Source organism: Salmo salar, chromosome ssa18, assembly GCF_905237065.1.
Source record: "Salmo salar chromosome ssa18, Ssal_v3.1, whole genome shotgun sequence".
Taxonomy (NCBI): Eukaryota; Metazoa; Chordata; class Actinopteri; order Salmoniformes; family Salmonidae; genus Salmo; species Salmo salar.
This window is the reverse complement of record NC_059459.1, coordinates 67,386,186-67,400,061: the sequence shown is the minus strand read 5'-3', so window position 1 is coordinate 67,400,061 and position 13,876 is coordinate 67,386,186. Positions and strand designations below refer to the sequence as shown.

General features: G+C 43.4%; 1 protein-coding gene across 1 annotated transcript in view; it reads right to left on the bottom strand.

The window, feature by feature from the left end:
• Window positions 1–2,301: 2,301 nt before the first annotated feature.
• The window catches only part of LOC106577785 (tyrosine-protein kinase SRK3), a 44,918-nt gene continuing 33,343 nt past the window's right edge, over window positions 2,302–13,876 (bottom strand). The window contains exons 4-6 of the mRNA XM_014156128.2: window positions 5,758–5,916; window positions 4,495–4,851; window positions 2,302–2,730 (exon numbers count right to left, since the gene is read on the bottom strand). Of these exons, the coding sequence (XP_014011603.2) occupies window positions 2,558–2,730; window positions 4,495–4,851; window positions 5,758–5,916 (689 nt within the window). The 3' untranslated portion in view covers window positions 2,302–2,557. The remainder of the gene's footprint in view (window positions 2,731–4,494; window positions 4,852–5,757; window positions 5,917–13,876) is intronic.

Sequence of the window (13,876 nt, the reverse complement as noted above, 5' to 3'; positions counted from 1 at the left end):
GTGCTACTCTGAATGATCGGCTATGAAACGCCAACTGACATTTACTCCTGAGGTGCTGACCTGTTGCACCCTCTACAAACACTGTGATTATTATTATTTTTACAGCTTGGCCATGTTCTGTTATAATCTCCAACCGGTACAGCCAAATGAAAACTGGCCACCCCTCATTGCCTGGTTCTTCCCTAGGTTCTGGCCTTTCTAGGGAGTTTTTCCTAGCCACCGTGCTTCTACACCTGCATTGCTTGCTGTTTGGGCTTTTAGGCTGGGTTTTTGTACAGCACTTTGTGACATCAGCTGATGTAAGAAGGGCTTTATAAATACATTTGATTTGAATCAGTTGTGTTGTGACAAGGTAGGGGTGGTATACAGAAGAGAGCCCTATTTGGTAAAAATACCAAGTCCATATTATGGCAAGAACATCTCAAATAAGCAAAGAGAAACGACAGTCCGTCAATCCAGAACATTTCAAGAACTGCAGTCACAAAAACCATCAAACGCTATGAGGAAACTGGCTCTCATGAGGACCGCCACAGGAAAGGGAGACCCAGAGTTACCTCTGCTGCAGAGGATAAGTTCATTAGAGTTAAAGAAAAATAAAGAAAAACCCTTGAATGAGTAGGTGTGTCCAAACTTTTGACTGGTACTCTATGTTAGAGGCTCAGTAATTGAGGAAGACACCAATCTCACCATGACTTGCTGCTGATATCTTTAAGATACCAATTACCTCCATTAATCACACTGAAGCAGAGAAGGGAAATGTCCCTTAATGTAATCCAAGAGATTTTCATCAGCATTCAAAAATGTATTTGACAGAGAGGAACCCTTATTCACAAAAAATGTAATTCACATGAAATAATATCAGGATCGGTATAGGTCTTATTTCCAACAATATATTGAGATGGAATAGTTGCAGATTCCTTTTTCTTATTCAACAGTTGATGATTTTCCAAGTTGACTTTATATTATTTAAGCCTTCTTGGAATTTGTTAGTAAAATATATTTTGGGGATATCCGAAGTAGGTGAGTAAATGTTCTTACACTTTTTGTAATTTGCAGAATCCAGGGGAGGGTTGTAAGAAACCTTTTATACAACTTTTTTTTTTACTGAGACCAGTTGTAAACCAAGGTTTCCAGAACTCTATTGCTGCTCTCTTATGTGGTTTAACTAAGGGAAAGCAGTGGTGAAATATAGAATTGAAAGATGTATGAAAAGTCTGGTAAGCAGACTCCACATCAGCCTGATTACAGACATTTTCCCATGAAATATCAATCAACATCTTAAAGCGCTCACTAATACTTTTGTTAAATATTCTACATTTAATGCTATTAATCATTCCCATCTGTTCATTTCCAGCTGCCAAAGAGAAGTGGACAATTGAAAAGTGTTCAGATATGCCAGTATACCTGTATAAACCACAGTAGTCCAATTAAATAAAAAAATCAATAAGGGTGGCAGATGAACTGGTCTGTCACTCTTATGGGCTTAAAGATGAGGGGATACAGATGGCTGGAGTATAAAGTTAATTTTTTTTTATCTGTCAGTGAGTGGTTCTCACTTTAACACATTTATGTTGTAATCACCCAATGTAAAACACATGTTATCTTCATTATAATCAAATCCAAGGTTGATGCAAGGATATCAATGAAACTACAGATGTCAGAATTGGGTGGCCGATCGATTACCACTTCTTTACCACCAAAAAATGAAAAGGAGGGAATATCTGTGAAAAGAGATTCAACATCAATGTTAGATGTAAGTGCGAGGTTCTCTTAAACAATTGCAAATGTTTATGAACAAAAATAGACACTCCTCCCATTGATTTTCTACAGTAGTGAACAGCATTAAGGAGACATGTCAAAGCATGGTTGTCTCTTCAGTCAACCATATTTCTGAAAAGGCAACAACATAAAATTCATGACTGAGGAAAGACAGATAACTATCTACAAAATAAGCTTGTCTTGGAATTAGATAAGCAATTTAAGTTGTATAACAGTTTAACATTATAGTAATCACAATTGATACTTATTGCTGGCAAATTTCAAGAAATTTGAATCTGTATCAACACAATCATATTTCTTATTCGCTTCATTATTATGTAATGGGTTAAAGACCATGTTATCAGGGTTGATAGCCAACCCTATCAGGGTTGATAGCCTGCCCTACTTAGTGAGATATGCAGTCGGCATCATCCAGAGAGTGGAACGGAGAAATAGAAGTGTATGCCTCATGTCTTATTGGTGTTGGGAATTTTTATATTTAGGTGTGAAGTGTAGAATCAGAGATGAAATCGTACAACAATGTAATGGCAAAAGAAAAGGTTTAATTCAATGCACTGGAACACGTGGAAGCATATAACATCTCTGAATACAGCAGAGGGTGACCTCAACTTATAAGTGCAGTCAGTAAATCAATATAATGTCATGGTAGCCAAGATAGTGATGTTTATGTATACATAAGGCTAAGGAACTTTACAGAACTCACAAGAGATGATAGAACTGAGAAACAATAATCAAATAATTACTGGTACTTAATCGATACTCAAGGACACTTAATCTCTCATTGTAAATCACTAAGCATTGTATGCAGTGACTCGAAAAGGGGCCTGTCATTTTCTTGCATCATCCAGCAGGCCGACATGATCTGGTACATGTTCTCTGGACAGTCTCTTGGGCAAGGCATCCTGTACCCTCCGGTAACCCTCTTGATCAGCTTGTTGTTGTTTTTAATGTCTGGAACAATAAGAAACTGATTATAGTGTAATGTTATTGATTTACTGTGTGAGATCAATCAAGACTGAAGCATGTAGCATAACACAGCAGATTTTGTGTAGGCTACATTCAATTTATTATCAGCCAATGCTGGATAAAACCTCAATGTCTTTACTGAGGGCATGTTATTCACACAATCCTATTCCTAACTTGCTACCTCACATATACTCTCCACATGGCACTATAGTAAGTTGTAGGGTTATTATGCTAAATGCTAATTTGAGGTGCAGAACTCCGATTTGTGCTTCAATCATGCACTGTCTATGCCTGCTCAATGACATTAGGATACAGATCAACATTTTTCATAAAGATCTTGGCCCTCAGTGACCCTTTTTCTGTAGAGATAAAATCAAATATCAGGGATTTTTAAAAGTTGGGATAATACTTGTTCAGCAGGGAAACTTGTATTTGGTCGTATTATTTGAGTTAAATTACATTTAGGGGGATTTTATAAAGGGAAAGATTTGCTTTTGGAATTGTCTTAATATTTTCAATTTCCATGTCAGAAATGCCCTTGTCAGGAGCAAATTATCCAAATTTCAAACCCTCCAAAAGTTCTAACAGGCAATTATGAATATTAACTGGAAAATGATCTTAGTTGTTTCTTGCAATAGCCCTCTGAGTTTAAATAATATTTATTTCAAAACTGTGATTCCTAAAAAAAGGTCTGGAGATTTGGTCAACTCCATCATAAAATCCTAAATTAATCAGGAATGACCAGGGTCAGTCACCCCATTAGGACCCCTTCTTCATGTCCTCATTACGTGTAGTGCAACAAGAACACTCATAGTCTGTAAAGTTCTCTACTTAGATTTCAACAAACAATATTGATATCCTCTTGGTCACAACCATAAACTACATCTCCTTGAGAGATTAAGAAAGTATGTTTATGTTTATTTTAATTAGGTTTAAGAGTCATGAAGCAACAGAGGAAGAACTTGAATGAAGAAAAATTATATTTTTGTCAACTCCGTAAAACCTCAAATCCGAGCACCAGGGAGGGGGAGCAAGCGTGACAGTTCTGCAACATATGCTTAAACTATTGAAGTACTTGCTGTGCTAGATCGAAGGGATGATGTTTGCTTTATAAATGCTGTTTTGTGTTCTGAATCTAGAAAAAAAATGCTAAACTTACCAAAATGCTAACAAATTAGCCCTGGAGCATTATATAGCTACATAAAATGAAACAAAAAAAGTTCAGATGTGCATTACATATGAGTAGTCTAATGTTAGAATAAAATAAACAAGGCCTTTAAACACTTGGACAATAAATGTCAAATGTCATGTCTTTTATGGGTTAGTGTCACGTCTATTCCTGCTCCTCTCCTCCGGCGCGCGACGTCGCCGTAATACTAACCACTGGTCCTTGGAATCATTGCGCACACCTGGCACTCATCATTGTGATTCACACCTGGACCTCATTACCCTTACTTTTGTTCATTCCTCAGTTGGTATTGCACCTGTGTTCATGCTACCTCGCTTCTGTTACGCTGTTTTGTTTCATGATTGTTGTTTTCATTAAGTTTTACCTGCACCTGCTTCTCGACTCACGGCGTCATCGTTACAGTTAGTTGCATTTTATAAATGTAAGAATTAGGTTTTTCATTTACTTGATGTAATAGCTCATGCTTTGGTGTATCAAATGATATATTTAAAATGTTGTTCATATCAAGAAAAATATAGAAATTGTCCTGTCTTTCAAGAATCCCAGAAAAAAAATCTTACTTGCATAGGGTTCCATCCCAAACGTCATGATCTCATACAGCAAGATGCCGAAAGACCACACGTCATTCTTGATGGTGAACCTATTGCTGACAATGGCATCAGGAGCAGTCCATCTGATAGGGAGACATACACCCTCAATAACTCTATAATATTGACTGTTCGGGCTGTCAGATGGGGCTTTTATTAAGACCCTGGCAAGGCCAAAGTCAGCCACCTTGTAGACATTCTCTCCAACCAGCACATTCCTGGCTGCCAGGTCCCTGTGGATGTATAAATTATTCTCCAGATAATCCATCCCACAAGCCACCTGGACTGCCATCTCAATCTGGTGGGAGATATCTAGAGTTTGACGGTTTTCTGTGTAACAGGGAAGGAAAGCACAATGAGAAAAAGTCTCAGACAATTCAATGACATGAAGGGTATAATTTTCACTTTTAATTTAAAAGGAACTAGTGGAAATTTGAAAGCTCATATTTTCACAGATAGAACTTTTCAAAATAATTCTGTACTACACTTGTTCAAAATGTCCTATAGTCAGTAAAGTACTTAACTAGTCCTTTAAAGTATTTTTACATAAGTCATTTTTGGGGGTATCTAGTTTACTTTACTTATATTTTGACTATTTTTACTTTAATACATTCATAAAGAACATGTACTTTTTTAACTCTATACATTTTCCCTGACAACCAACAGTTACATTTTGAATGGTTAGCAAGACAGGAAAATGGTCTAATTCACACACTTATTGGGAGAACATCCCTGATGATCCATACTGCGTCTGATCTGGTGGACACATGCTTCATTTGTAAATTATGTCCGAGTGTTGAAGCATGCCACCTGGTTTGCTTTACATAAGGAATTTGAAAAGACATACTGTTGATACTTAGGAATATTTTAGCAATTACATTTACTTTTGATACTTAAGTATATTTAAAACCAAATACTAAGACTTTTTCTCAAGTGCTATTTTACTGGGGGACTTTCACTTTTACTTAGTCATTATCTATTAAGGTATCATTACTTTTACTCAAGTATGACAATGGGGTACTTTTTCAATCACTGCCTAATGTTATAGTTCACCACAATTGAGAGCTTAAGTAAGGCCAAGAGTTTCTGACCATGTGACCTGATAACTATAACCTAGTAAATTATAGACTACAGCCCTTCGATTTTTTGGACCGGGTTATATGTCATATAATTAGGAAAAACTCCTAGGCATGTACTGCATGGCTTTGGCTGGCACATACAGCAGTGTACTCTTACTCTTGAGGTATTCTAGCAGACTTCCTTTCTTCATCAGTTCAGTGATGATGTAGATGGGTTCTTTCTTAGTGCAGACAGCCAAAAGCTTGATAATGTTGGGATGCTCCATGGTTCTCATGATCTGGGCCTCGTTTAGGAAGTCCTGAGGATTCATGGAGCCTAGGAGCAGAACAAGCACAGGCCGTTTATTTTATTCCAACACTGGCTGGAATTCCATCAAACCTGAACCTTGGAAGGGCACGTTGTGATGAACAACAAAGGATAGTCAAGCAATCAGGCTCCTTTTGCTCAATGCAATGTTCTACCTGCCATTACAAAATGACTGCTGTGGCTTCTGAGTGTTTCAAATCTTCTCATTTTATAATTTTGGATATTGGGGTAATCAGGAGTACAGGAATCTAACCCTGGATTCATGTACATTTTCCCAGCCATATCCTGCACCGGCTCCACGTTGTCCACCTTCTGGCAGCTGTGCGTTCCGACCTGAAGGGAAGTTATGGCCAGTGGCGTGTATTCATAGATTTCAAGGGAAGCCAGGTTTCCCCCAAAAAAATCAGACTTTTTTTTTTACTTCAATTCGCAAGAGACTGAATGAATCTCACCGGCGAACGTATCCGAGCGAGTATTACTATTACTGTCACGTCCTGACCAGTTAAGGGTTATTTGTTGTTGGAGTTTGGTCAGGATGTGGCAGAGGGTATTTGTTTTATATGGTTTGGGGTGGTGGTGTAGGTAGTAGGTTGTTTTATTTATGTATTCCGGGGGTTTTGGGCACTGCTCTGTGTTTATGTATTTCTAGGTTTAGTTAGTTAGTTGTGGGTATAGGTTCTAGGTTTGTTTTCTATGTAGAGTTAATTGGGATTGGACTCCCAATTGAAGGCAGGTGTGTTGAGTTGCCTTTGATTGGGAGTCCTATATTAGTAGGGTGTGTTTGTCTGTGTTTGTGGGTAATTGTTTGTGAGCACTGCGTTTATTGAGCCTGCTACACTGTCTAGTCGTGAGTACTGTTTATTGTTTTGTTTTTCCTGTGGATGTTTTTCGTTTTTTCCATTAAAAGAATGAGTAACCACATACCCGCTGCATTTTGGTCTTCTCTCCACTACGACACCTGTGACAGAATTACCCACCAAACCAAGACCAAGCAGCGGAGAGAGGAGCAGCACGCTAAGTATATGGACTATGGGGAAAGATGGACTTGGGAGGAGATTTTGGACGGGGCTGGACCTTGGCATCAGGCTGGGAAATACTGTCGCCCACGGGAGGAGATCGAGGAAGCGAAGGCTGAGAGGCGGCGTTTTGAAGCCATGAACACGCTGGCGAGGAAGCCGGAGAGGCACCCCCAAGATTTTTTTAGGGGGGGCACACGGGTAGTTTGGCTAGGTCTAGGAAGAGCCATAAGCCAGCTACCCGTGAGTATGTGGAGATGCGTAGGGAGGTGAGAGCACCGTGTTTCGCTGAGGTGCGCACTATCTCGCCTACACGCACGCACACCCCAGTCCGCCCTGCACCAGCACCCCGCTCGTGCAGGGCTACTAGTTCCATCCAGCCAGGACGGGTTGTGCAGGCGGTGCGATCACGGCCACCTGCGTGCCTCCATGGCCCAGTCTTTCCGGTTCCTGCCTCTCGTGCTTTCCCAGAAGTGAGTACCTCCAGTCTGGCACGACCAATACCAGCAACCCGGACCAAGCTTCCCAGTAGTCAGCCTAGTCCTGTTCAGCCTGTTCCCGCTCCCCGCACTAGCCCGAAGATGCGTGTGCCCAGACTGGCACATCCAATACCAGCCCCACGCATCAGGCATCTAGTACGTCAGCCAGAGTGGCCCGACTGCCCGGGTCTGCCAGAGTGGCCCGACTGCCCGGGTCTGCCAGAGTGGCCCGACTGTCCTCCGGCCCAGCCCGAGTGGCCCGCCTGTCCTCCGGCCCAGCCCGAGTGGCCCGCCTGTCCTCCGGCCCAGCCCGAGTGGCCCGCCTGTCCTCCGGCCCAGCCCGAGTGGCCCGCCTGTCCTCCGGCCCAGCCCGAGTGGCCCGCCTGTCCTCCGGCCCAGCCCGAGTAGCCCGCCTGTCCTCCGGCCCAGCCCGAGTGGTCCGTCTGCCAGGGTCAGCCCGAGTGGCCCGTCTGCCCGGCGCAGCTATCGGCGCCACCGAAGTGGGTGACGCCGAAGGTGGAGTGAGGTCCACGTCCTGCACCTGAGCCACCTCCAGGATAGGTGGGTTGGGGAGGGAGGGTGTAGCACAGTGCCGTCGTTGACGGCAGCCACCCTCCCTTCTCCCTTATTGTTTAGGGGGATATTTTTTGTTTGGGGGTTTGTTTTTTCTTTTAGGTGCATTCCGGGGTCTGCACCTTTAGGGGGGGGGGGGTACTGTCACGTCCTGACCAGTTAAGGGTTATTTGTTGTTGGAGTTTGGTCAGGATGTGGCAGAGGGTATTTGTTTTATATGGTTTGGGGTGGTGGTGTAGGTAGTAGGTTGTTTTATTTATGTATTCCGGGGGTTTTGGGCACTGCTCTGTGTTTATGTATTTCTAGGTTTAGTTAGTTAGTTGTGGGTATAGGTTCTAGGTTTGTTTTCTATTTAGAGTTAATTGGAATTGGACTCCCAATTGAAGGCAGGTGTGTTGAGTTGCCTTTGATTGGGAGTCCTATATTAGTAGGGTGTGTTTGTCTGTGTGTTTGTGGGTAATTGTTTGTGAGCACTGCGTTTATTGAGCCTGCTACATTGTCTAGTCATGAGTACTGTTTATTGTTACGTTTTTCCTGTGGATGCTTTTCGTTTTTTCCATTAACCTGTTAGGGCTAGGGGGCAGCATTGACACGGCTGGATAAAAAACATACCCGATTTAATCTGGTTACCACTCCTACTCAGTAACTAGAATATGCATATACTTATTACATATGGATAGAAAACACCCTAAATTTTCTAAAACTGTTTGAATGGTGTCTGTGAGTATAACAGAACTCAAATGGCAGGTCAAAACCTGAGAGATTCCTTTACAGGAAGTGGCCTGTCTGACCATTTCTGGAACTTCTTTGCCATCTCTATCATTTACTAAGGATCTCTGCTCTAACGTGACACTTCCCACGTCTTCCATAGGCTCTCAGAGCCCGGGAAAAAACAGAATGTCGTCATTCCAGCCCCAGGCTGAAACACATTATCGCCTTTCTCAAGTGGCCCATCAAGAGACACTAGCTTATGCGCGTGACCCCGACCGCCCCCGCCTTTGGGATTTTTTCCTCTGTTTGCCGAAAAGGAGATTCCCTGTCGGAATATTATCGCTTTTCTACGAGAAAAATGACGTAAAAATTGATTTTAAACAGCGGTTGACATGCTTCGACGTACGGCAATGGAATACTTTGAATTTTATTGTCAGGAATTGCGCCAAGCGCGTGACACTTCTTTACTATTTCGGATAGTGTCTGGAACGCATACGAACAAAACGCCGCTATTCGGATATAACGATGGATTATTTTGGACCAAACCAACATTTGTTATTGAAGTAGCTGTCCTGGGTGTGCATTCTGACGAAGACAACAAAAGGTAATGACATTTTTATAATAGTAAATATGATTATGGTGAGTGCTAAACTTGCCGGGTGTCTAAATAGCGAGCCCGTGATGCCTGGGCTATGTACTTAGAATATTGCAAAATGTGCTTTCACCAAAAAGCTATTTTAAAATCGGACATATCGAGTGCATAGAGGAGGTCTGTATCTATAATTCTTAAAATAATTGTTATGCTTTTTGTGAACGTTTATCGTGAGTAATTTAGTAAAATGTTAGCGAATTCCCCGGAAGTTTGCTAGTTCTGAACGTCACATGCTAATGTAAAAAGCTGGTTTTTGATATAAATATGAACTTGATTGAACAAAACATGCATGTATTGTATAACATAATGTCCTAGGGTTGTCATCTGATGAAGATCATCAAAGGTGAGTGCTGCATTTAGCTGTCTTCTGGGTTTTGGTGACATTATATGCTGGCTTGAAAAATGGGTGTCTGATTATTTCTGGCTTGGTACTCTGCTGACATAATCTAATGTTTTGCTTTCGTTGTAAAGCCTTTTTGAAATCGGACAGTGTGGTTAGATTAACGAGAGTCTTATCTTTAAATGGCTGTAAAATAGTCATATGTTTGAGAAATTGAAGTAATAGGATTTTTAAGATTTTGAAAATCGCGCCACAGGCTGCAAGTGGCTGTTACGTAGGTGGGACGAATTCGTCCCGCCGGTCCCATAGAGGTTAAAAGAATGAGTATCCACATACCCGCTGCATTTTGGTGTTCTCTCCACTACGACACGTGTGACAGAATTACCCACCAAACCAAGACCAAGCAGTGGAGAGAGGAGCAGCACGCTAAGTATATGGACTATGGGGAGAGATGGACTTGGGAGGAGATTTTGGACGGGGCTGGACCTTGGCATCAGGCTGGGGAATGTGGTCGCCCACGGGAGGAGATCGAGGAAGCGAAGGCTGAGAGGCGGCGTTTTGAAGCTATGAACGCGCTGGCGAGGAAGCCGGAGAGGCACCCCCAAGATTTTTTTAGGGGGGGCACACGGGTAGTTTGGCTAGGTCTAGGAAGAGCCATAAGCCAGCTACCTGTGAGTATGTGGAGATGCGTAGGGAGGTGAGAGCGCCGTGTTTCGCTGAGGTGCGCACTATCTTGCCTACACGCACGCACAGCCCAGTCCGCCCTGCACCAGCACCCCGCTCGTGCAGGGCTACTAGTTCCATCCAGCCAGGACGGGTTGTGCAGGCGGTGCGATCACGGCCACCTGCGCGCCTCCATGGATCAGTCTTTCCGGTTCCTGCCTCTCGTGCTTTCCCGGAAGTGAGTACCTCCAGTCTGGCACAACCAATACCAGCAACCCGGACCAAGCTTCCCAGTAGTCAGCCTAGTCCTGTTCAGCCTGTTCCCGCTCCCCGCACTAGCCCGAAGATGCGTGTGCCCAGACTGGCACATCCAATACCAGCCCCACGCATCAGGCATCTAGTGCGTCAGCCAGAGTGGCCCGACTGCCCGGGACTGCCAGAGTGGCCCGAATGCCCGCGTCTGCCAGAGTGGCCCGACTGTCCAGGTCTGCCAGAGTGGCCCGACTGCCCGGGTCTGCCAGAGTGGCCTGACTGCCCGGGTCTGCCAGAGTGGCCCGACTGCCCTCCGGCCCAGCCCGAGTGGCCCGCCTGTCCTCCGGCCCAGCCCGAGTGGCCCGCCTGTCCTCCGCCCAGCCCGAGTGGCCCCCCTGTCCTCCGGCCCAGCCCGAGTGGTCCGTCTGCCAGGGTCAGCCCGAGTGGCCCGTCTGCCCGGTTGCAGCTATCGGCGCCACCGAAGTGGGCGACGCCGAAGGTGGAGCGAGGTCCACGTCCTGCACCTGAGCCACCTCCAGGATAGGTGGGTTGGGGAGGGAGGGAGGGTGTAGCACAGTGCCGTCATTGACGGCAGCCACCCTCCCTTCCCTCCCTTATTGTTTAGGGGGATATTTTTTGGGGGGGGGTTTGTTTTTTCTTTTAGGTGCATTCCGGGGTCTGCACCTTTAGGGGGGGGGGGGTACTGTCACGTCCTGACCAGTTAAGGGTTATTTGTTGTTGGAGTTTGGTCAGGATGTGGCAGAGGGTATTTGTTTTATATGGTTTGGGGTGGTGGTGTAGGTAGTAGGTTGTTTTATTTATGTATTCCGGGGGTTTTGGGCACTGCTCTGTGTTTATGTATTTCTAGGTTTAGTTAGTTAGTTGTGGGTATAGGTTCTAGGTTTGTTTTCTATGTAGAGTTAATTGGGATTGGACTCCCACCTCTGGCCTGCTCGCCTCCCTACCTCTGAGGATGTACAGTTCCCGCTCAGCCCAGTCAAAACTTCGCTGCTCTGGCACCCCAATGGTGGAACAAACTCCCTCACGACGCCAGGACAGCGGAGTCAATCACCACCTTCCGGAGACACCTGAAACCCCACCTCTTTAAGGAATACCTAGGATAGGATAAAGTAATCCTTCTAACCCCCCCCCCCCCTTAAAAGATTTAGATGCACTATTGTAAAGTGGTTGTTCCACTGGATATCATAAGGTGAATGCACCAATTTGTAAGTCGCTCTGGATAACAGCGTCTGCTAAATGACTTAACCTCTATGGGCTAGGTGGGACGCTTGCGTCCCACCTACTCAACAGCCAGTGTAATCCCGTGGCGCGATATTCAAATACCTCAAAAATTCAAAAAATTCAATTTTTCAAACATATGACTATTTTACACCATTTTAAAGACAAGACTCTCGTTAATCTAACCACACTGTCCGATTTCAAAAAGGCTTTACAACGAAAGCAAAACATTAGATTATGTCAGCAGAGTACCCAGCCAGAAATAATCAGACACCCATTTTTTCAAGCTAGCATATAATGTCACATAAACCCAAACCACAGCTAAATGCAGCACTAACCTTTGATGATCTTCATCAGATGACAACCCCAGGACATTATGTTATTCAATACATGCATGTTTTGTTCAATCAAGTTCATATTTATATCAAAAACCAGCTTTTTACATTAGCATGTGACTAGCATGTGACTAGCATTCCCACCGAACACTGCCGGTGAATTTACTAAATTACTCACGATAAACGTTCACAAAAAACATAACAATTATTTTAAGAATTATAGATACAGAACTCCTCTATGCACTCGATATGTCCGATTTTAAAATAGCTTTTCGGTGAAAGCACATTTTGCAATATTCTCAGTAGATAGCCCGGCATCACAGGGCTAGCTATTTAGACACCCAGCAAGTTTAGCACTCACCAAAGTCAGATTTACTATAAGAAAAATGTTATTACCTTTGCTGTTCTTCGTCAGAATGCACTCCCAGGACTTCTACTTCAATAACAAATGTTGGTTTGGTCCCAAATAATCCATTGTTTTATCCAAACAGCGGCGTTTTGTTTGTGCGTTCTAGACACTATCTGAAAGGGTAAATAAGGGTGACGAGCATGGCGCATTTCGTGACAATTTTTTTTTTAAATATTCCATTACCGTACTTCGAAGCATGTCAACCGCTGTTTAAAATCAATTTTTATGCCATTTTTCTCGTAAAAAAGCTATAATATTCCGACCGGGAATCTGCGTTTAGGTAAAAAAGGGAAAGAAAATAAAGCACGGTGTCGACTCGTGTACGCGCCTAAGCCCATTGTCCTCTGATCGGCCACTTGCCAAACGCGATAATGTGTTTCAGCCAGAGGCTGCCTCGATATCATTCAGCTTTTTCCCGGGCTCTGAGAGCCTATGGGAGCCGTAGGAAGTGTCACGTTACAGCAAAGATCCTCAGTCTTCAATAAAAAGAGCCAAGATGAACAACAACTTGTCAGACAGGCCACTTCCTTTTCAGAATCTTCTCAGGTTTTTGCCTGCCATATGAGTTCTGTTATACTCACAGACACCATTCAAACAGTTTTAGAAACTTTAGGGTGTTTTCTATCCAAAGCCAATAATTATATGCATATTCTAGTTACTGGGCAGGAGTAGTAACCAGATTAAATCTGGTACGTTTTTTATCCGGCCGTGTCAATACTGCCCCCTAGCCCTAACATGTTAAATGTAAATGTAAATGTAAAAGACAGGTGTGTTGAGTTGCCTTTGATTGGGAGTCCTATATTAGTAGGGTGTGTTTGTCTGTGTTTGTGGGTAATTGTTTGTGAGCACTGCGTTTATTGAGCCTGCTACACGTCTAGTTGTGAGTACTGTTTATTGTTTTGTTTTTCCTGTGGATGCTTTTCGTTTTTTCCATTAAAAGAATGAGTATCCACATACCCGCTGCATTTTGGTCTTCTCTCCACTACGACATCTGTGACAATTACATTGTTGCCGCCTGTAGCATTGAAAGCAAGGGAAGCCAGAGAGCATATGGCCTCCCTTGATAAAAAGTTATAATAATAGCCAATCAGCGTTAAGCTAAACTTAGTGAGCTCAACTGTGAATGGCCCTGGCACACCAAAAAAAAACTGTCAAGGGATGCTAGTTTGGATTTGGCTTTACACCAATCACATCAAAATCCATACGTCATTCCCAGAAAAAACTTGAATTGTTGCATCTCGTGGTTTAGAAACTGCGGCGTCGTTGACCTCCAGTGGCTAGCAAGCTAGCTAAAATCATG